General features: G+C 34.8%; 1 protein-coding gene across 33 annotated transcripts in view; it reads left to right on the forward strand.

Annotated features, from left to right (window-relative positions):
* CDH18 (cadherin 18) overlaps positions 1-24,270 on the forward strand; it is a 948,807-nt gene that overhangs the window by 891,460 nt on the left and 33,077 nt on the right. For all 33 annotated transcript variants that reach the window (XM_072757177.1, XM_072757194.1, XM_072757200.1 and 30 more), the window contains one exon: positions 16,928-17,049. In XM_072757177.1, coding sequence (XP_072613278.1) covers positions 16,928-17,049 — 122 coding nt within the window. The remainder of the gene's footprint in view (positions 1-16,927; positions 17,050-24,270) is intronic.

Below are 24,270 nucleotides of genomic sequence, written 5' to 3' on the forward strand. Positions count from 1 at the left end.
CAGAGAGAAAGAGAGAGAGAGAGAGGCAGAGACATAGGCAGAGGGAGAAGCAGGCTCCATGCACTGGGAGCCCGATGTGGGATTCGATCCCGGGTCTCCAGGATCGCGCCCTGGGCCAAAGGCAGGCGCCAAACTGCTGCGTCACTCAGGGATCCCTTAAATGTTATTTTTATTTGAAAACACCCTCATAGAAACAAACAGAATAGTGTCTCTTATATTCTAAACCAAATATCTGGGCATACCATGAATTAGAAACTTGCTGTAGTCCAGTATCAAGGGTTTTATCAGGCTCCCTAGGTGATCTTCATGCACCCTGAAGTTTGAGAACCATTGGCTTATGTGATACAAAAGTAAATTATTAAGAAACATTGCTTCCAATCACAACTTGATTTATGCCATCGCTCCGTTTAGTACTCATCCCTAAGGCGTGGATACACACATATGTCCTGAGTGCGTACGAAATAAATTCTGCATAGAACAAAACAAAACAAAATTCTGCATAGAACATATGTGGCTTTTTGTTTTTGTTTTTGTTTTTTTTAAGTAAAACTTGCCCTTCTCTGTTCTGCTTAATTCTCAGAAAAAATATATATCATACTTTTAGTCACAGATCCTCAAACAGGCCACGTTCTTTCAATAATTGTATAATTGTATAATCCTTTCATCTCTCAATCCCCTCTGCTCATTTTGTTCTGGCTTTACAAACATCTATTTACTCTGAAAAGCTATTTCATATGTCACAACATCTGTGAGATCTTCTTCAATCTCTCAGGCAAATTTTACAGCTCCTCCTTCCGTCCTCTAACTTTATGCTTGCCTTAGATTGTGCGTTTATCACTTATTAGATTTAAATCCAGCCCATATCACTTTTTAATGTAATACCCTCCCCCCCCCCACTAGATTGTGAACATCTCAAATCTGAAAATCAGATCTAGTTGCCCTTTGTTGACCATCGTATTCACAAACACTAAGAACATTTCCTGCCATGTCAAATGGTGCTGGATACATGAATCCATTTGTCCTTTCTTTCTCTACCTACCTAAGCTGCCCAAGAACTGCACTACTTACTACACACAGCTCAGTGATCACTAAATTATATATATTTCCCCATTTTGCCTAAATATGTTGTTCTGTGCACTGTGAGAGCTTATCCTGATTAATACCCCAAAATGGGACCCCCATTGTTCACTGCTTGCCTGACAGTTGTATTGCCAAAGGAGCCAAAGTTGGAGAGCTGCTCCTGTAGTCATGCTCCTAATGAGTCTGAAAGACTCGGCTCTTACCAGAACTCACGAATTAAATCACAACACCGCTAGTTTCCGCATCGTTACCGTGTTCGCCTCGGCTCTCTGTCTCACTTCCCTTAAACAAATCATATGCATAACTCGGTCCAGGAACCTGTTAATTTGTTGTGCTCTTTATTTGTTGAACCTTTCTTGTTTTATTTTTTTTTCTCAATTCTCATGCAAACACATCCAAAGATTAGGATCCACAAATTTCAAATGTAATCTAATTGCAACTTTAGGTGATGGAAATTAAATTTAGATTTTATGAACTCATTCCTGGTTGCCTTTCAGTCTGAAATAAATCTTTGTTAGCGGCTGCATCTAACAATACAAAATGCCGCTACTGAAGAGTGGGTGTCGTTAAGTCCTTCTAGCTTCTACACATTACACATTTTGCTATTGTCAATGTGCTTATTTTGATATATGAAATTTGCTTTTCACAAGTGTGTTCGAATGAGTAATTTCCCTTAACATACAAAAGGATCCTATTTGACACCTTTTCCTTAGCAGACAAAGGGAAGAACACCCAAAGATGTTGGTGTTGCTTTAACCAAGGATTGAAAGTATAAAACAAAATACTTTTATGAAATCCTGGTTTATAATGTATACGTCTGTTTATGAGTTACCTGTTGCCACGTAACAGATAACTACAAAATATCTAAAAATAACTCCATTTGTTCTAAGATTTAAAATAAATTTATTGGCCCACATGCCTGTAAAGTTCACAGGTAAATTAGGTTTCAGGATTACTTGGATCAGGCCCCTCTATTTCTCCTTGTTTTTTTTTTTTTTTTTTTTTTCTTTTCTGCATCCCTTGTTATCTCATCCCTTGATTTAGTGTTGCTGTATTGTAGTAACAAGCAACAAGTACTATGCTAACTTGCCATATGTTGACCAGATGAATGCCACCTGCAGTTGGGGTGCACTCATCCTCATTCACACCCAGGCTGAGATCAATTGTCACTTCAGACATACATTACAAATACTGCTCCGGGGCGACGGGGTGGCCCAGTCCATTAAGTATCTGCCTTCGGCTCAGGTCATGATCCCGGGGTCCTGGGATAGAGCCCTACATCAGACCCCCTGCTCAGCGGGCAGTCTGCTTCTCCCTCTCCCTCTGCCCCTCCCTCCCACTCGTGCTCACTCTCTCTTGCTCTCTCTCTCAAAGAAATAAATAAAATCTATATATATGTTGCTCCAATTAGGCCTGAACTTCATTCATTCATTCACTGCTTTTAAATAATAGTATTTTTAAAAAATAAAAAAATAAAATAAAGAATAGTATTTAATACATAATATGTGCCCATAAGTAAGTAAATTATAGCAAAACATATGGGATTATTCACATTAGCTCAAGACCAACCATCAAGGACCATTTCTTATCTTTATTTGCAGGCTAATTCCATTCCAACCTCTCCTCTCCATGGGGAGAATTTTGGTGAGGCATTTATACACTAGAGCCTGTTTTTTGTTGTTTTTTGTCTAGTACATTGATACATTTGAGTTCTTACAAATTACCTTATCCCAATCTCAGTATCAAATTCTAGAAGCATTAGAACATTTTTTTTTATTCAAATGGAACTTAAATAACTGAAACAATGACACTGTCAATTAATTCCTCTCCTCTATCTTCATTTCCCCCCTCCATAATTCCTCTGTCCTCCAACTTAGGCTTTATTTTCTATCTGAAAATAAAGTTTACTCAAGCAAACAAAAACTGAGAACCGACCTTGATCTAACGTTTCCCTCCAGATACAATTTTGTTATCCCACTCCCTTTCCTGATAAACTCCTTGAAAGAGTTGCCTGTATTCACACCCCACACTATCTCCATGCTCTTTAAAATCCACTCTTAAAACACTTATCTTTACTACTTCACCAAAATTATACTTGTCTTCCCTGTTCCAAAATATGAAGTATAATCCTCTCCTCCATTTTCAGCAAAATGGCACCATTTGGCTCAACCGATAGCTCTTTCAAGAAATAGGCTCTCACTCTGGCTCAGACACAGCTCCTCTAGATGCTCTTCTTCCTTCCCTGGTCCTTCTATCTCATAGGCATTTTAGTTCCTCATCACCCCATTCATTGAATAGTGGGGCATCCTGATTTCCAAGAATCAGATCTACTTGGAGTCATTGCCCATGTAATCTCATTTAGTCTAATGGTTTCCTGTAACATCTACATGTAGATGACTCTCAAATTTACGTATGTATCCACTTTTTCCTTGAATTCCATTTTAGCTGCCCTAATATCTCTTCTCGGAGATCTCAAACTCAAAATGTTCCAAGTAAACAGTTTCCTCAAAAATACAATTTCTCTCTAAATCTACTCCTCCAGAGACATTATCCATCTCAATAATGATGGCTGTAGTCCAGATTGCTTGAGAAGATCACTCAGTGTTATATTTGGTTCCCCGTTTTCTCTCAGGCTACACGTCCAATTCATCAGAAACTTCTACTAGCTATACTTTGAAAAATATCCATAAATCAACCACTTCCTAACATTTCCTTCATTCCTATCCCTGTCCAAATAACCATCACCCCTCAGCTGGAGTCCTGCAGTAACTTCTGAAATAGTCTTTTGCACTTAACTGTAGCTTCTTTTAATCCATTATCCAGAGATGTACCAAAAGATTCTTTTTTAGGAATAAATAGTAACATGTAGCTCTCTTTTTCCAAGTTTTTTATTTAAAGTCTAGTTAGTTAACATACTGGGTAAATATTATTTTCAGGAGTAGAATGTAGTGATTTATCACGTACATACGACACCCAGTGCTCATCCAAGTGCTCTCCATAATACCCATCAACCACTTAGCCCACCCCCCACCCACCTCGCCTCTCATAGCCATCGGTGTCTTCTCTATACTTAGGAGTCTGTTTCTGGATTTGCCTCCCTCTCTTTTTCCCCATGTTCATCTGTTTTGTTTCTTAAATTCCACATATTCCTAAAATCATATGGTATTTGTCTTTCTCAGACTGATGTATTTCACTTAGCATAATATGCTCTAGCTCCATCCATGTTTTTGCAAATGGCAAGGTTTCATTTTTTTTGAGTAATATTCCATTATAAATATTTATAAATATATACCACATCTTCTTTATCCATATAGCAGTTGATTGACATTTGGGCCCTTTCCATAATTTGGCTATTGCTGATAATGCTGCTATAAATATCGGGGTGAATGTGTTCCTTCAAATCAGTACTTTTGTATCCTTTGGGTGAGTACATAGTAGTACAATTGCTGGGACGTAGGGTAGTTCTATGTCTAACCCTTTAAAGAACTTCCACACTGTTTTCCAGAATAGGTACACCAGTTTGCATTCCTAACCACAATGTAAGAGGGTGCCCCTTTCTACACATCCTCTCCAACATCTGTCGTTTTCTCTGTTGTTAAGATAAGATATTCCCAAATAAATTAGGATTCCAAAACATGACATTCCTAACGAATGACCCAAGATAGACACACATGTATATGCTGCCAAACAAAGAATAAAGGTAATACACTTATTACCTTTATTACGTTACCTTTATTTACATTATTACCAAAAATACTTCTGTTTTTACTCTAGTTCTGGGTAGAGGGAATGAGAAAATGTTGCCCATCAAAAGTTGTGTTTATGACACTTCTTACAAGTCATTTTAGATCACCTTGGCCTCAGTAAGTCTGTGACAACAGAAACATAAAATATGTGATACAGGAAAAACTTTCAAACAATTGAGAAAGTATATCGCTATTAAATAACTTATTAAAAAGAAAGAAAATTATCTCAAAAGGATGTTATAAATTTCAATAATGAATAATGACAAAGAAAGTTGTACATATGAAGACACCTTTCTTTGTAATAACAAAATGTCAAATTTGACGGATTAGCAAATCCACAGGTACCCTTAGCAGCAGCAGCCCCAGCATCACTTATAGGCATAAATTTGAGAAACTTGATCTAAACTAAAGCACTTAAAAGCTATTACCATATTTAGAAAGAGAGTAAAGATGTTTACTGCTCTTATATTTTCCAGAGATACCCAAGCATGTTAATATTTCTGAGTTAAGGAAACAAATTTAGTATACAGATTTAAAATTAGACATGACAAGAATAAAACTTTAAACAAAATACTGGAAAATAATATTAGAAGAGATAAAAATATTAAGACAAATTGGAAGCACACAATAAAGTGGTGAAAATATATATTAATGAGCCAAAGTGGTGTAATTGTAAGAAACTCTCCTGTTAAAAAAAAATTACCATACTGAAGTGAAGTAAGGAAAAATAAAATCATCTTATGTTACTTGTAATAGGCACATATGAGATCTAAAGATATAGAAAGTTTTAAATAAAAGAATACAATACTAGATAATTCCAACCAAAATAAATCAAGCAAAACTTAATATTAGACAAAGTAGGGCAGCCCGGGTGGCTCAGCAGTTTAGCGCCACATTCAGCCCAGGGTGTGATCCTGGCCTGGGATCGAGTCCCGCATCAGGCTCCATGCATGGAACCTGCTTCTCCCTCTGCCTGTGTCTCTGCCTCTCTCTCTCTCTCTCTGTGCCTCTCATGAACAAATAAATAGAATCTTTAAATATATATATATATATATATATATATATATATTAGACAAACTATACTTTAAAACAAAATGCTATTGTGAGGATGTGAAGGTCATGCCATATTGAGTTGTAGTGTATGTCACCAGAGTGATGTAATCATTTGAAACTTATAGGAGCCTAATAAAGTATCTTCAAAATGAACAAAACATAATTTCAGATTAAATTGCTAATACACCTCTCTCAGAAATGTTTTATTAAGCAGGCTAAAAATGTCAGTAATGATAAAAGTGTTTCATTAACCAATGAAATCACTTGATATTTGATTAACTGTCAAATACACAAATATGAAGGTTTTACTATATGTATTATATATGTAATATATAATGAAATAATGTAATGAACACCTATCATTTTCAAAGATTTTTTTCTATATATTTATTTTAGAGAGAGAGAGAGAGAGAGAGAGAGCAAGCAGGGGGAGGGGCAGAGGGAGAGGGAGACTCCTGCAGCAGACACCCCACTGAGCGTGGAGCCCAACGTAGGGCTCCAGGCCGAGACCCTTGAGATCATGACCTGAACCAAAATCAAGAGTCAGGTGCCCAAGTGACTAAGGCACCCAAGCATCCTTAAAGAATAAGCATCATCTTCAAGTACATGAAGCAAAATATATTGACATTAATGACACACTAAACGGCATAGCAGTTTAAAAAATGTGTTGATACAGGTGTATATTCTAAGAACCATAGGGTCAGATTGACACAGGGCAGAGTTGTTTGCAAGTCAGGAGGGAGGACCGATGGACACTTCGACCAACAGGTGAAGACAAAGCTGTGTTACCTGGCTCTGCAAAGGAAGTTAACTTACTGATCTACCTCACAGCCATGCGGAATAAGTAATTCCAGTGTATAGGAGGTGAAAATTAAACATTAAATGAAACGTAGGATAACATTACTATGACTCCAGAATAGAGGGAGTTTTATGAAAATATCAGTTGCACAACCCATAAAGGAAGACATTGATAAATAAAACTACGAAATTGTGCTTAGTTGGAAATTAGACCATAACATGATGTAATGAATGCAGATGTGTACACACGTGCATAGGTTATGTGTTCACACATATATCTCTTTTAATATTTGGGTAAAGTCATCGTACCAAATGTCTTCCAATTAGAATTAAAATATATCAAATGCATTAATATCTTAAGTATGTGGTCAGTTTAAATAATAAAATGAACACCAATTTAAGAGCCACTCTCCTCAGAGAAATAAGCTTTAAATGCACCTCACAAGGGATGCATGGGTAGCTCGGCTCGTTAGGCATCTGACTCTTGGTTTCCACTCAGGTCATGATGTCAGGGTCGTGAGCTCTAAGCCTGGAGTCAGCTAGAGAGGCTCTCTGTCCCCTTCTACTCCTTTCTGAGGCTCTCTCTCTCTCTCTCTCTCTCTCTCTCTCTCTCTCTCTCCTCTCTCTCTCTTCCTCCCTCCCTCCCTGAAATAAATAAGTAAATAAAATCTTAAAATAAATAAATGCATACACCTCACTATTCATCCTTCTTCATTCCCACTAGAGCTTGTAGATACTGAGTTTAGTATTATTTGTTCCTGTCTTTTCTTTATAATTTTACCAAATACATTTTGGACATCCATATATCTATATTTATGTATGTAACTACATCTTTGTCTCATGGATATTATATATGGAGAGCTTAATAGTATAAGCACTTTATGTAATTTTTTTTTTCTCAGTGCTCTGTTTTTAAGATTCATCCAGGGAAAGAAATACAGCTGAATTTTTTTTTTCATTTTCACTATAATGAGAAATCTATTTTAATTCATGCTTAAAAACTCCAGAGTAGGTCAATTGTTTTCAGTTTTTATAGCTTTATATATTAATATGAAGCAATTAATTAATATTGCTGATATAACATGTATATATTTCCTATTATAAATATGAAAAACTTTTCAATATGTGTAACTTGGGTATGCATACCACGAGCATATAATCTATTCTTAGAAGTATTCTCAAATGTTTCTCAAAGGGAGAACGTTTAACATGTTTTTGATAAATGCATAACTGTAATCGATGAATATATGAGTTAAAGCTCTCTTAGTACATTTCATTTTATGCAGTAAAATTCCGCTCTAAAGTTTGCTTGTATTCAGTTCCACAATTATATTAGCTGTCCAAAAGTCACAGCTTTTGTGTTACTTGCAATTGTAAGAATTTAAGGGTTCCAGAAAGGGTGTTTTAATATCTTATACATGAATCTGAACATATTTTAGGAAATTCTTTACTAAACACAAAGTAACAAAATATTTACTCCCTCTGTTCTTACATATTTAAATTTAAAGTTTTATGTTTTGGTCTATGGTTTACTTTGAGTCATATTTTACATATTATCATTAGGGCCAGGTTAATTTAATTCACATATAGGCATTTCCAATGGGTCCAGTATTTGTTATAAATGCTATTATTTCTCTATTTAATATTTATGGCAGCTTTGTCCATTAACACTTGACCATTTTTGTTTTGATTAATTTCTAGACTCTTTTGTATGTACCATTAATCCCATAAGCATATATTATATAATATTATACACACATAGATAGTCTTATGCTAATGCCATTGTCTTGATTATTGTGGCTACTTACTAATACTTTAAATAACAAAGTGAGTTCAACATCATTCTTTTTATCAAAATTCTTTGGGCTAATGTAAAACATGATCTTTTTCAGATAAGTTATAGAATCAGCTTGTCAGAGTCTTCAACAATATCAGCTAGAAGTTTTATTGGTAGTTCAATTAATCTATAGTTCAAGTTTGGAGGAATGGATGTTTCAGAAATATTGAGTCTTTTATCTATGAATATAATGTATGTTTCCAGTTATCTAGGTATTTTAAATTTATCTTAGTAATATTTGTAGGTTTCAGACATTGAACACATTTTAGTTAATTACAGTTTTTTTCATGTTACATGAATTTAATATTGATTTAAATGCTTCTTTAATTTTATTGTTTTAGAAATAAATGTTAATATAACCTTTTATTCTACAGTATGACTAACTCTCATTAGCAGTAGCAGCTTTTTGTAGATTATTTTGTCTTTTCTACATGAATGATCCCCTGTGAAGAAATATAGATTTATTCCTTACTTTGCAATTGACATAATATTTATTTCTCTTTCTGTCTAATTGTACTGACTCTAAGCTTTAATATGATTCCCAGGAGAATTGCTACAGGCTATGCCCTACCTTTTATTTTTTCCCCCTGATTCTTAGGTTAAAACATTCAATCTTTCACTTGTAAGTATGACAGTCGTGGGTTGTCTTTATACAATTATTCAGATTGAGGAAATCTCTTCCATTCTTACTTTACTGAGTGTTTTTTTTTTTCTTCATCAAATACAGGTGTTATGTTTTGTTTTATTTTTCTGGATCTATCAATATAATTGGGGCACCTGGGTGCCTCAGTCGGTTAAGCATCTGCCTTTGGCTCAGGTCATGATCTCAGGGTCCTGGGTTTGAGTCCCACATCGGGCTCTCTGCTCACCTGGGCATCGGCTTCTCCCTCTCACTCTTTCTCTGTTCTCTCTCTCTCTCTCTCTCTCTCTCTCAAATAAATAAAATCATTTTTTAAAAAAGAAAGAATTATGGGTGGGGTGAATTATATTTACAATGTTTAAATGTTAAACAACCAGCCTTTCCTTCCTGAAATATATCCTACAAGGTTATGATGAACATAATCAAGGCTGGAGGAAATCATTGCACTCGGCTTATGGATCTCTCCTCTCTCAAGGAGCACAGTTCTTCACTGTCTGTATGCCAAACTATAAGAAGAATATCTTCATATAATTTCAGTTTTATAGTCATATATAATAGCTGGTTAGTCTGGTATCAGTTGCTACTTCTGGCTAAAATCTGGTTTACTTTCTTAAATTCTATTTCAAAACTTGTTAATCTTATCTTTTAACCACTTAATTTATTTAAATACTACACCAAAGAATGTTGTAGATGTGCATAATAGAATCAGTTCAGGCTTAAATTTTCTTAAGATTTGATTTTAGCTAAAAAAAAAATAAAATGTTGCAGTTTAGGAGAAAAATATGACTATCGTAATATTTCAGGGAATTTCATTAAATTGCTTGTGTGCTTAAACGGTTTTGGACATAACTTCATGTTTCTCCTTCCCTTGGAATAAATTTGGGACCCATAGATGATGCAGTGAGTGTGATTTTTTTCAAGAATGGTGATGTTGAACTCTAAGCAACAGCAGATCCATTCTCGGAGATAAGGCCTTATCCCTACACCAGAATTGAGATTGGTGAATGATTAAACATTCGGATATTTTAATACAAATGTTTGAAATATATATGTATCATTTTCACTAACGATGTCCTATGTTAGCTGTTTTTCCACAATTAACAAAACCACTTTTGAATGCTGATTAGTATCGTTACATTGCTCACCCCCAAAAATGCAAAATGATGGTCCATTCTATTAGTGAACCTCTGGCAGCATAAACAATATGATTGCTAATGTAGTTCAAAGGACATCATAATAATCTATCACAAGCTGAATTTGTGGGGACTCAAGAAAGATGAAAACTTGATGATCACCACACTATAGATGAATAGACCATGATGGAAAACAAATGTAAAAATTCTGAATTATCACAAAAATTAGAAAATAAATCTGCTTTTGTTAGCTTCTTTCATGCAATTGAATGGGCCAATTTTAACAGATATTTAAAAAAAACTATTTTTCAATTTACTTTATAATCAATAACAAATATATCATCCCGATGTAATTAATTTCACTTAAAGGTGAATTACTTTAACTTTATGGTTCCAACCTAAAGAATAAAAGTGTTTATTCCTAAAATCAAAGACATAATTTAAACTTTTAAAGCTTAACACTTATGTAACACTTATGTGAGTCTCAGGCAAAAATACCAAGACATTTTGGGAATTTTTGGAGAATTTATGAGTTAGAAGAAAAAAAAAAATTTTAAGGTGTTATTGATTTAAGAGAGACACAAAGAGAGGCAGAGACCTAGGCAGAGGGAGATGCAGGCTCCCCCGTGGGGAGCCCTACATGGGACTCGATCCCAGGACTCTGGGATCACACCTTGAGCAAGAGGCAGATGCTCAACTGCTGAGCCACCCTGACGCCCCAAAAAAATGTCTTAAGAGAGTTGAGACTCCTTTTGGGTGATTCACTTCAATGTGACATCTTTATAATGACTGGGCCACTAATAATATTTTATACAGCAAACTGACAAAAAAAGTGTATAAATACATTGAATGAGTTTGAGGTGATATGTTTCTAAATGCTTAGTAATTTTTGAAAAAGCTTCTAGATGACTACCAGGTTTTTTGAACTTATGTAAAATAAGTTAGTGATCCAAAATGTATAGGGTCAATTCAATTTTTTATCTTATTAATGTCATAGAATGTTTTATTTTACACCTGTTTATCTGGCAACCAGAAAGAACTATTTAAGAATTAACCCATTAGATGCTAGATTTTAATTATAACTTATACATTATAACAGATTATTTGAATACAATACTTGGATTCTCAATAGTTAAACAAGATACAGCAGGGAAGGATGGAGAGAGAAAGAACATCTGTAGCACACCAGACTTGTACAAGGCATGGTGATAATTTTATCCATAAAATATTTTCTTAATAAATACTTTAGTAAGGAGTATATATTATTCATTAACTATTTTATCTTAGTTTTTTGCCTAAAAGTTGTACATGACTTCTATATACAAAATTTCAAAATACTAGTTAAAGAGAGCAGAACTCTCTCATTTCAAGACAAGTATGTCAAACAAGAATTTTCAGGGTCACCTGGGTGGCTCAGCTGGTTAAGTGGCCAACCTGTAGTTTCCGCTCAGGTCATGACCCTGGAATGGTGAGATGGAGCCCTACATCAGGCTCCATACTCAGCGGGGAGTCTGCCTCAGGATTCTCTCTTCCCATGCCCCCTCTTTCTAAAAAAAAAAAAAAAAAAAAAAACAAATAAATAAATAAATAAATAAATAAATAAATAAATAAAATTTTCAGTTTCATCTGAGCACTAGTTTGCAAACTTTATTGTATATATTTATTTTCACTTAAGGGAATGTTAATAATGTTATTTGTTAATAAACAGAATATTAGCATCTTAAAATAGTCTAGTCTCACTTCGCAGGAATGATTCACAAAAGTTCAGACTATTTGGTTTATAGATAGTTGCTTATAATGAAAACTTATAATAGAAATCAAATACAGACCAAAAATTAAAAAAAAAAAATTAAACACATTTGTAACCTACAGGTGGAAACACATGTTCGTAAGTGTGCACATTTATAAATCATAGATATAAATATAATTACTTAATTAAATGCATAATCACTGCAATTTACTGTTGTAGTAATATATAAGGTTTTTCATTGTGACTGAATTTTCATAAAGAAAAGAATGGAAGCACATTTTGAGCAAAATAATCTACATTTTATAGATAAGAAAATTGGCACTTGTCTAAGTTTATATATTTAAAAGTACTTAGTACACCTGGGTGGCTCAGCGGTTGAGCGTCTGCCTTGGGCCCAGGGCGTGATCCTGGAGTCCCGGAATCGAGTCCCACATCGGGCTCCCTGCATGGAGCCTGCTTCTCCCTCTGCCTGTGTCCTTGCCTCTCTCTGTGTCTCTCATGAATAAATAAAGTCTTGAAAAAAATAAATAAAAGTGTTTAATACTTACTTCCAAGTATGAATATTTAGAAATCTGTTGAATTCCGTAGTAAGCTGCACTACATATACTAATGGTCATGATTTAGAGTTTTAGGAAGGGAATATCTAAGTCATAATGATTTTGGGATACAGATAAATTGAACATTTACATCACAATTTTAGAGAAAACAAATTGAAAAAAATATTAGTATTTGTCTTCTTCATGCCTTATAGACAGTGGGGCATCTGGAGGAGTGGCATATTTCTCTGCTCTGGGTTCTCTAGAACCCATCATGGTGGCATGCACCTATTGGACTTTTCAAATGAGCTCACTTGGATTAAGTGGATTGTTCCTTGAGTTGTGGAAAATCCTCTAAAAAGCATAGTGTCAAACTTGAAATTGTGCTGACCTACCATGTGCCAATACTTCCATTGCATCACGATGTGTGTAGAGGGCACTCTGCTAATGTGACTTGCTTTTACATTGGTCTTGGGTAAAATGTGGATGATTTTCAAATAGTGTGGTTTCCGCTAGAAATCATGTGTCTAGGATTGGCGGCATGCGGTGTGTATTGTTTTTGCTTCTGTTTTGTTTTTCATCTTCAGAAAGGATTCAAATGTGCAGCCTGCTTATTCTCAGGGTATTTTAAAATTTACATAATTTCCTTAATGATTTCTCAAAAACACCATTTGACAAGTCAAAGGACTCAGTGAAGATTAAGTAGCATAGAAATAATACATGACTTTCCAAATGTCATGTTCCTAAAGAGTGCTAGAGAGGGGGTTCATTGACTCTGCCACCAAAAAGACTTAAAATCGAACAAAGACAGAAACAGGCTCATAAATATGAGAAAGAAAAAAAAAAACTGGTGGTTGCCAGAGAAGAAGAGGGTATGTAGGAAGACGGTGAGCAGGCAATACAGGGGAATGGATTAAGTACAAACTTCCAATTACAAAATAAATAAGTCACAAGGATGAGAAGTGCAGCCTTGGGAATATAATCAGTAACATTATACTAACCTTGTATGATGACAAATCGTGACCACACTTACCATAGTGAGTATTTTGTAATGTGTGTAATTGCCAAATCACCTTCTTATATTTGTACCTGAAACCAATATAATACGGCATGGCAATTATACATCTATTAAAAACAAACTGCTTGCTAGAATTAAAGCATGAAGATAAAAGTAACAATAGCAATAACTGAAGTGTTGCATTAATGACTTCAAGAACATTGTCTATTTTTTGCCAGAGAAAAATACTTCCAATGCACGTATGTTCACACTTTATAGGTAAATTCATTGTCATTCAAGGGGCCCCATCCTAACCCAATGGCTGTGGGAAATAAGAGAAACCCAAAGGAATGTGCCAGTTTGCTCACTTAGAAGTAGCTCATTTTCTCATTGAGCAGGAAAATACCAGAATTGACACAGGTAGACTGCAAGCGGCTATGAAGCCATAGTGGGTTTTCAGCCTCTAATTATCTGAAGTGAAAGGCAGTTTTTGTACTTCATGCTACTCTTAGTAAATAGGAGGTATTCAGTTTGTGCGGCTCATGACCGTGAGCTTACTCCAATATTCTGTTTTTCCTGACCCTTCGTCCAGATGTCCCGCAGTGGCCCCTGGCAGGGCAGGGCGGTCGCATCCTTAGTCACAAGTACACGAAGATTACATTCGGTTGAGCTTCCCCACAGGACATGTAACAGGAGTAGGTCCACAGATTATTGGCATTTGTCTGATGCTGAACGCTGTGCTTTTAGCAAGTAATGGAATAGGAATTATACATACATCGGAATAATAAAATAATGTCCCATCAACATCGAGTCCATTTCCATCGAGAAGAATTGAGCTTCCTGTACCCCCATGTGCAATGAGTGGGAGTCGACTCGAGTCCAGAAATCACATGAGCAAGAGGCAGTGGGGCCGGAGAGAAGGTGAATGTCGACAACCGTCAGATTCCTAGTTGTCCTTTTATTCTAGCCTTTCGGTAACATGTAGTCTTTCCAGCATCTTCTCCTACAAAATAGTTTCCTTCCTTCCTTCCTTCCTTCCTTCCTTCCTTCCTTCCTTCCTTCCTTCCTTCCTTCCTTCCTTCCTTCTTTCTTTCCTTCCTTCCTTCCTTCCTTCCTTCCTTCCTTCCTTCCTTCCTTCCTTCCTTCCTCCTTTCCTTTCCTTTCCTTTCCTTTCCTTTCCTTTCCTTTCCTTTCCTTTCCTTTCCTTTCTTTCTTTTTTCCTTTCTTTTTCTTCTTTCTTTCTTTCTTTCTTTCTTTCTTCTTTCTTTTTCTTTCTCTTTCTTTCTTTCTTTCTTTCTTTCTTTCTTTCTTTCTTTCTTTCTTTCTTCTTTCTTTCTTTCTCTCTCTTTCCTTCCTTCCTTCCTTCCTTCTTCCCTTCCCTTCCCTTTCCTTTCCTTTCCTTTCCTTTCCTTCCTTCCTTCCGTCTTTTTTTTCTTTCTTCCCCTAACTTCACTAAGGTTGCTTCAGAAAATGAGCAGAGATAATACAGGACTTAGTTTCTTTAGACCTTCTTCAATGAAGTCTAAATAAGCTGAACACTTCAATAAAGCCTTCTGCATGTAGGTCGTTCACATCCTTTGTTAGATTTATTTCTAGCGTCCTTATAGCTTTATTAACTCGAGTTAGTTTTTTACCATTAAGAGTAATGTGCGCTGTAGTTTTGTTGTTGTTTATTTAACGCACCCTTAATCAGCTGGAGAAGGTACATCTCTACTTCTAGTTCACTCAGAGTTTTTCTTTCTGTTATATGTTTGTTTGGTTTGGTTTCGTTGTGTTTATAATATGTGGATATTGCGTTCTATTTCTTGGTTCTTCTATACATGTTGAGATGATTATTCAGATTTTTGGTCCACCCTTTAATTTATTAACTTTGTGAATAATTTTTATGCTTTTTAAAATGTCCTTCCTCATGTCTTCTATCTTCCTTCCTCTCCTTGTTTCTTCCTTTCTTGAATGTTAAACTAAGCAAACATGGAATTAAACTGATAAAGATATATATTTTTACTATATTATATAGTAATTATATTTATAATTATATATTATATATAATTCACTATATAATTATAATTCACTATTATAATTATATAATTATATATATAATTACTATATATTACACCCTAGTGGAATGGGTTTGCCATCATTTTGTTTAGGCTGTTCACACCTAAAATCTCCCATGAGTGGGAACTTCTGGTATTGATATTGATGTGTCACAAGCCACAGAAAACAAGCTTTCAAGTATTTCCTCCTTCCTCTGTTTTATGGGAAAAGATGTATGAGACTGAAATTACCTGCTTCTTTAGCTTTGGGTAAAATAATCTAGACCTGACCTTTTTCTCTTTAGAGAAATTGTTTCAGATGAAATTTGATTTTTTTAATTACTCAGATTTTCTATTCCTTTTGGGACGACTTATGGTACTTTTTATTCCACCCATGTTCTTACTAGTTTTAGGGTTCTCTGTATATGTCTATGTCTGTCCATATCTCTTTTTTTTCTAATATGTCTTCTCATGTTCTACTTTGATAAATTAATAAATTTGTCTAGATTTTATGTCTTTTTCCAATAGTTTTTTTTTAAAATTAGTCTAAATTTAATTTTGGATTTTTTTAAGATGACAAACACAGCAATAAAAAATATATATTTAATTTTCTCATTATCAATTCTGCACTTAAAATGTAAAATAAAGCAAATATCTGCCTTTTCCTCACATCGCAGAATTAATGACTTACTGAAAAATGGGAAGACTGCATTTAGGACTTATTTTGAGGTATTGACTATAATATTTTGATATCTACCAGAGTTATATATTAATTCTATGATAAGTTCTGATTTAAATTATTATTTCTCCCCAATTATGACTTAACATCACACACTGAATACATTTTATCCAGAAGAAAATTATCTTTTGTGTAAAGAAGTTTTCTTTTATCTTCTTTTTATTTTCTCCAAGTGTATTTAAATTTGAAAACTAGAACTTTTGAAAGATTATGTAATTTTTTTTTTACCAACTGCTATGCTTTTTAGATTAATGATGAAACCAATTGTTCATCCCTTAGACTCTGACAGCATACAATGAATTCTGACAACTTTCTCCCACTCCAGTTCCTGAATAACATGTAATTTCCTTGATATGACAAAATATCATTTTAGCATTCATGTCATGCCTTGGTGTTCATTTTTCATTTTTCTGTAAGTTAATGAGTTCTAGCAAAGAGTGCCATCATAAAGTTGTCTTTTGCCAAAAGTCCTGTTGAAGCATATGGAGCTAGTGACAAGCTACAGTATTAAGGAGATTTGTTTTAAACCAAGCCTCTAAAGTGTGCATGGAAATACTAAATATATCCCTGTGTGTTTTGCAGACAATCCTGGTTTGCTGAGCCATGTCACAGTGGGTATTAGAGTTCTGGATGTCAATGACAATCCACCCGAACTTGCCAGGGAATATGATATTGTTGTCTGTGAAAATTCTAAGCCTGGCCAGGTAAGTTAATTGTTTCCTTCCTATCATTGGAATGGAAGAGAAACAGCAGCTCTATTTCTATTATTTTTAGGTATAATCCTCAAAATCCCTCAATGTTATTTTTGTGCTCAGTGAAAATAATTTTATAAAGCTTTATTTTAAGTACCAAACATTTTTTTTGAGAATCATTGAAAATAAATTCTCTTGATCCCAAATGTAAATCAAAGAGTGAACTCATTCATGCATACATCCACCATACCAATAAAATTATATTGAATGGTTTTTGCAAAGCCCTCTATTAAGAAAGGAGGAAACTGTGAATTTTCCACCTTAATAAAGATTTTAGGTGAGGTTACAGAGAAGGGACAGGTTGGTCTATTTTGGATGTCCCACAGGAGTGACATATGAGTGACCATTGAGTAATATTGGTACTAAAAGACAATTAGGTTTGAACAAAAGAGAGTGTGTGTTCTAAGAAAGTGGAGACAGTGGAAGAAGGAACAAAGAACTTGAAAAGGATCGTGAGTCGCATGTATGTAGCATGGCAGCTAGCTGAAGGAGCACGGCAATCCTGAAGGAAAACCGGTGTGGCTGTGGAACATAGAGCAAGTGGAAATCTGAAAGGGGACATACATTTGTTTTTTGTTTTTCTTTTTTTCTGCTGTATAACAAATTACACAAACCTAGCAGATTAAAACCAGACATATTTGAGGAAATCTTGACCCCGGATTTCCTGTAGGCCAGATGTCTGCTCATGGCTTAGCTGGATCTTTGCAGGGGTCTCACAGACAGTAATCAAGTTTTCAGCCGGGACCATCTTATCTGAAGCTTGAGATCTCTTCTAAGCACACCTGGTTATTGGCAGCATTAGGATACCTTCAGCTATAGACCTCAGAGCTTCAGGAGTTTCTTCAGCTCTTCCATGTTCCCTGGAGTTTTGACACGCTGTCCACAGTTTTTTGCTATATGTATAGGCTTCCCAATGTAGCCACTTACTTCATCAAACACAGAGGGAGAGATCTGTTAGTCTGTTCATGTCACCAGGTGAGTGATATATCAACACTTTTTGGCCATATTCTACTGGTCAGAAGCAAATCACAGGTCACATCCAGACTTAATGGAGAAGGCACTACATGGAGGCATGGATCCCATGAGGAGCATTTAAAGTCTGTCTGTCACAGGTGAATTTAGAGAGGGAGAAAAGGTCTAGGTCTGGCTGAGTCAGATGGTCGCTCTACTGTCTTTGTAAACCAGAATGACTGTATCATCCAAAACTACTTCATTTATGTATTTATTTAAAAAAAAAATGTAAGTTGGGAGGGGGAGAGAGAAAGCTCTATACCTGATGTGGAGCCCATCACAGGGTTCAATTTCACAACCCTGAGATCATGACCTGAGCCAAAATTGAGAGCCAGATTCTTTTTTTTTTTTTAATTTTTTTTAATTTTTTTTTATTTATTTATGATAGTCACAGAGAGGGAGAGAGAGGCAGAGACACAGGCAGAGGGAGAAGCAGGCTCCATGCACCGGGAGCCTGATGTGGGATTCGATCCCGGGTCTCCAGGATCGCGCCCTGGGCCAAAGGCAGGCGCCAAACCGCTGCGCCACCCAGGGATCCCTGAGAGCCAGATTCTTAACGAGCTGAGCCACCCAGGTACCCCCACTCCACACTATTTTAAATCATTTTAAAGCTTCTCCTAAAATTATAGTACTGAGAAGCATTGCCTGTGTATTTTTGTAGAAGGGACAACCAATACAATGCTAAGGCAAACATTGCTTATGTTTTAATACCCTCTGAAAGGTATTTATGTATACGTAAATGGACAACCTTTTTTTTTTTCATGAATTTTTTTCAAATTCATTGCCCATAAGAAAATTAGAAAGCATGATAAGGAAAAAGTGGATGAAAATTATATCTGAAAGTATTTAGTTTACGAATTATATTGTATTAATTATTTTATGTAATGGCATATAATTAATATATATTATGTAATATGTTAAGATAATCACTTCGGATGCTTAAGCATTTTTCTGTATCATCATTTCAAAAGCAGCAAGGAATTTTTCAGTATAGGTATATAATGATTTATTTACCAAAGCCTATTTCAGTCGTGTCAAAAATGGGTACACACATCCTAAAATTAGTTTCTTAACCTACATTATAAATGTATGAGAAATATAATTGATGAGAAAACTGTAAAACTTTCAAGTGGAAAAATTTAGATTTTTAAAAGATATAGTTACTGAATATAGATTCGAATTCTCAGTAATAGCACAAAGCAAGAGAAAATAAGTTAATTGGAAATAGGTCAGAATAAAGCATCCACATTGAAGCATACAAAGATAAAAAATAAAATCAGAATGAAACTCCTGAGAATTTTGCTGAATGGAAAACACACACACACACACACACACACACCTAAATGCCCAAAGTTTCATAATAGAAAATGTCAGAGGTTAAGGAGAGGGTGAGGGTGGCAGGGAAGTGTATGTGGCTATAAAGGGCAGACTGAAGGATTTTTATGAACAGAAATGTTCTGTATTGTGACTGCGTCCATGTCAACATCCTCGCTGTGATATTGTACTGTAGTTTTGGTAGATGTTCCCAGTGGGATAAACTGGGTACATAGCATCTCTGTATTTCTTATAACTGGATATGAATCCATACTCACCAAAAAAAAACACCTTAAAAAATTAATGAAAAGTAAATCATTTTAAGAGATACAATACTTTAAAAGAATACTACAAAGTTAATTTTTCATCAAGAAAGATAAACCCCACATAAGTGTCTCAGTCAGTTGAGCATCAGCTCTAGGTTTTAGCTAGGGTCGTGATCACAGGGTGGGGGATTGAGTCCCTAGATGGGATCTGCACTAAGTATGGAGTCTGCTTGGGATGCTTTCCCTCTTCCTCTCCCTCCCCTCTGTTCCTTGCCTTCCACCCCCCCCCGACTTGCCCATGTGGGAGTACACACACGTGTGTGTGCATGTGCACACTCGCACTCATTCTCTCAAATAAATAAATAAATAAAATCTTTTTGAAAAAATATAAGACCCAGAAAACAATGGAATGATAATTCCCAACAGTTGCAAGATAATAACTGACAGCCATGAATTTTTTTCTACCAAACATATCCCACAAAAACAAAGAACAGAAAAACTCAGAGTTAGGTCAACAAAATGTGAAAAGCTCTTACCATAAGATACACTCTAAAGCTTTTATTGGGTAAAAAAATAAATAAATAAAGGAAAATAACTATGCTGGCAATGGAATTCATGAGCAGCCTCAAGCTAAATGCAATCAATAAATATATTCACAAAAACTAAATTATTGATGAATATATAGAAATCTAAGGAACATCTTCCAGAGTTTCAACTATCCATTATATACATGGCAACAAGAGGTCATAAGTGGGAAAGACAAATGAAGTTAAAATATTCTAAACTCCTGAAATTCTGGATCCTCAAAATTTGAGTAATTGATTAACTACTAATATATATTTTATATGTCCAGAAAGCATGCTGTATCCTCTAGATCAATTAGTAAAAAAAGGTAAAAGAACATGTAACTAACAAGATAGTAGAAACTGTAATGAAAAAGATTTAATCTTGGTGGCTCATTTGGTTAGGTGTCTGTCTTCATCTCAGGTCATGATCCTAAGGTCCTGGGGTCAAGCTCTGAACAGGTCTCCCTACTCAGGAGGGAGTCTACTTCTCCTTCTCCCTCTGTCCTTCCCCATCACTTGTGTGCTCGTTGCTGTGCAGCTCTCTCTCAAACAAATAATATAAAGAAATCTTTAAAAAATAAATTAAAATACTGAATCCTAAAGAAATATTTACATTTCTATTTCTTGACCTTAACTCTCTTCATGAAAATGTTTGTTACTTTAAAATAATTCATATACTTGCAAACTTGTTGCATGCCATTTTGTTTCCAACAGGATTATGTTTTACAGTTCAAATATACAGGTAAAAAAGCTTTTCATATAGGAGTGACCTTCATGGATTCTAGAAGGACCATTTCACAACTAACATACAATCCTAATAAAATATGAAGCTTATAACCAATAGTAATTCCAAAATAATCCAGAAAATTCTGTGAAGTTTGTAAAGCCCAAACTTGAAATGAAAAACGCTCATATTTGCTGCTGATATATAGATTGTCACAAAATAGGAAAAATAAAAATAAAGCTATAGTACACAGAATTCTAATAGCTAGGTAGAGGTCATCTGATTTTAAAAATCAAAAAAATAAGACAAAAATAAATACAGAATAAGTGAAAAGTAGAAAGTAAATAAAAATAATGTAAACTTAAAGTGTACGTTATCACCTATGTTGAAATAAAGTCACCTAAACAGTCATATTAAAATATGTGTTTTGTCAAAATAGAAAAAAAAGCATTTAAATGTTTTTATAAGAGGTGCTAATATAGGGGCATCCGAGAAGCTTTGTCGGTTAAGCCTCTGCCTTCTGCTCAGGTCATGATCTCAGAGCCCAGCGATTGAGCGCACCCCTGGCAGGCTCCCGGCTCAATGGGGAGTCTGTTTCTCCCTCTCCTTCTGTCCCTCCCCCCACTGGTGTGTAGGTGCACTCTCTCTTTCTCTCTCAAATAAATAAGTAAAATCTTAAAAAAAAATTAAAAGTGTGAAATAAAAATAATAAAGGAAAAGAGTTTGAAAGAAAACATATATAAAAATATAACAAATAATTACTTGAATAATTGCTATATCTATACTTACCCAGCTACACACACACACACACACACACACACACACACACACACTTCATCAAAGGAACATTATTAGATATAAAGGGGCACATTCATTGTGATAAAGACAGTTTATACATCAGATAGAAATAAGAATTTTAAATTTATATATACGTATCAATGTTTCCTCAAAATGAACAAAGCAAAAAAGTATAGAAATATTAAAAATGAGACTAGCCCATTATTGTATTGGGAGTTTTGGTATCCTTTTACCAGTGGCTGATAGAATAAGGGCAAAAAAATTTTGGTAAGGATATTGAAAATTGAACACCACAATTAGCAAAATTTATGATCTGACAAATATAGAATAATACACTAAACAATATCAGATCATGCATTCTTCTGAAGCTTACAGAAAAAATTGACCAAAAATTTACTATATGTAGGGTCACTAAGCAAGTTTTAATAATTTGCAAAGGATCGGCCTCATTATCTTCTGTATGTAAAAAATAAATAAAGCTAGATATGAATTCAAAAGTATTGTTAGAAAAAAAAATCCATTGGAAACAAGGGCATGTCTAAACAAAGAATCAAAAAATAAAAATAAAATAAAATAAGCTAATAATCAGTTAAATAATAAAAATTAAAACTATTTCAATAGAATGATAGTGGAAATATGCTACATTAAAAAGTACAAAATGGGGGAATCTGTTTTCTACACTTTTTATAACGAAACATAACTTTAATATCAAAATCTGACAAGAATATAATCCCTCATAGAATCTTTTTCTTTAGTCCGTAGGTTATTCAAAGAATTCAGAATTGGGTCATTTGAAATGTGATATAAAGATTTAAAAATCCAAACATAAACTCATGATTGCATCAGCTGTTTTTAGATGTTTTCTTTTTAGGTGGTATTTTCTTTCTTTCTTTCTTTCTTTCTTTCTTTCTTTCTTTCTTTCTTTTGCAAATAATTTCAAAATTTGTAGGGAAAATTCATACTTGCTACTCCATAGCCACCTTTGCAGATGAAAGCATTGAAAATCTGGACAAATAATAGTCAGTCCTTGCTCTTGGATCAGTTGATTTTTCTCCTATGAATGGGAACGTGTGCTACCAAATCTAAAACACTAGTATTAGTTTTCCAGGTTGAACTCTTTTCATTTAGCCCGTGACTTGGACTTTTTCTATTGACCTCCCATATGCTCCACCTCTTGAACATGAGAAAGATCCTTCAGGCCCTCTCTCCAGGTCATGCTCTCCTGTCAGTGCCAGTGTGGGAGCATGGGTCCCTCTCTTTTACCCTCCACACTGACCACCCAAGCTTCATAGCATTTCTAAGAAATGATTTATGTGATTTGATAAGTGCTTTCTTCGTGTCTAAAATAAAGAAAATTATCAGAATTTCAGGGCCCTTCCAAGCCTGAAGTTCTGAATATACGACTAGATGAGTCTCTAGTGCCTTTAAATGTGGGTTACTGTATTCTCATCACAGGGAAAGCCATTCCATTTTTCAGAGAAGGCTAAATTTGTGACAAAATGTATCTTTATCTTCTGAGTCCCATTAACCATTTATATAGTATTTTTCTCTTCTTCAGAGAGCTGTTGCCGTTTTAGAAAGCAATCACTAGACTTAGCACCCCTAAGTTCTAATATCTATCAATTTATTTGTGTGATTATAGTTATTATCCTTTAAAAAAACAACATTCATAGTTAGCATCATTGTTGTCTTTACTACTGTATGATTTTAGATGTCACTTTAAGAGACTTGGGTTCTTTATATTGCCTAAGTATCTGCTTCTCTAAACATTTGTTTCACCAAAATGAATTAAAACTTTCTACTAAGGGACTGAAAAGTCATTTGAAAATATTGTTTATTGCACCCTTATTTAAACAAACCATTGTCAATCTGTGTGGTCAATTTGTATGATTAACCTATTACAAGGGAAATGGTCTGAATCTTTCTGTTGTTTAATTTTGCCATCTTTGGTTCATTTAATCTTATGTCTGTAGCATTTCTGGAGAAACTGTGTTTTGATGTGGAGTAGGAATAGGGAACTCTATTTAAATAATGATTTGTGAAATAGGTTTTCTGAAGCATATTTGTGTTGCCCAGCTGTACAATGGCTCCTCTTTCTATAACAATTGCTTTTAGAATTACAGACATTTTTATTATGGATGCTGTGCATCTAAATATAACAGCATGTGGCCATGGCAGAGAGACGTGTCTTTTGTGAAGCCGCACAAACGACATCTAACAACAGAGTTCATGTTGAATCAAGTATCAATACACCTGAACTGTAGCAATATATTTCTCTGAGTTAATATATTTCCCTGTTCTGGAAAAAAAAATATTTTAAGTACCTTGCATGAAAAAAATATTAAGAAGAAAATCATACATGCATGAAATTTGAAGTCAGTTCCCAAAGTAAAGTGAATTCATAATAAATGCAATGGGCCTACACATAGAAACTGAAACATAAATGATGGAATGATGGGGGTGCTTTCTATCTTATTTATATTGACTTTTTCCT

Source organism: Vulpes vulpes, chromosome 4, assembly GCF_048418805.1.
Source record: "Vulpes vulpes isolate BD-2025 chromosome 4, VulVul3, whole genome shotgun sequence".
Classification (NCBI taxonomy): domain Eukaryota; kingdom Metazoa; phylum Chordata; class Mammalia; order Carnivora; family Canidae; genus Vulpes; species Vulpes vulpes.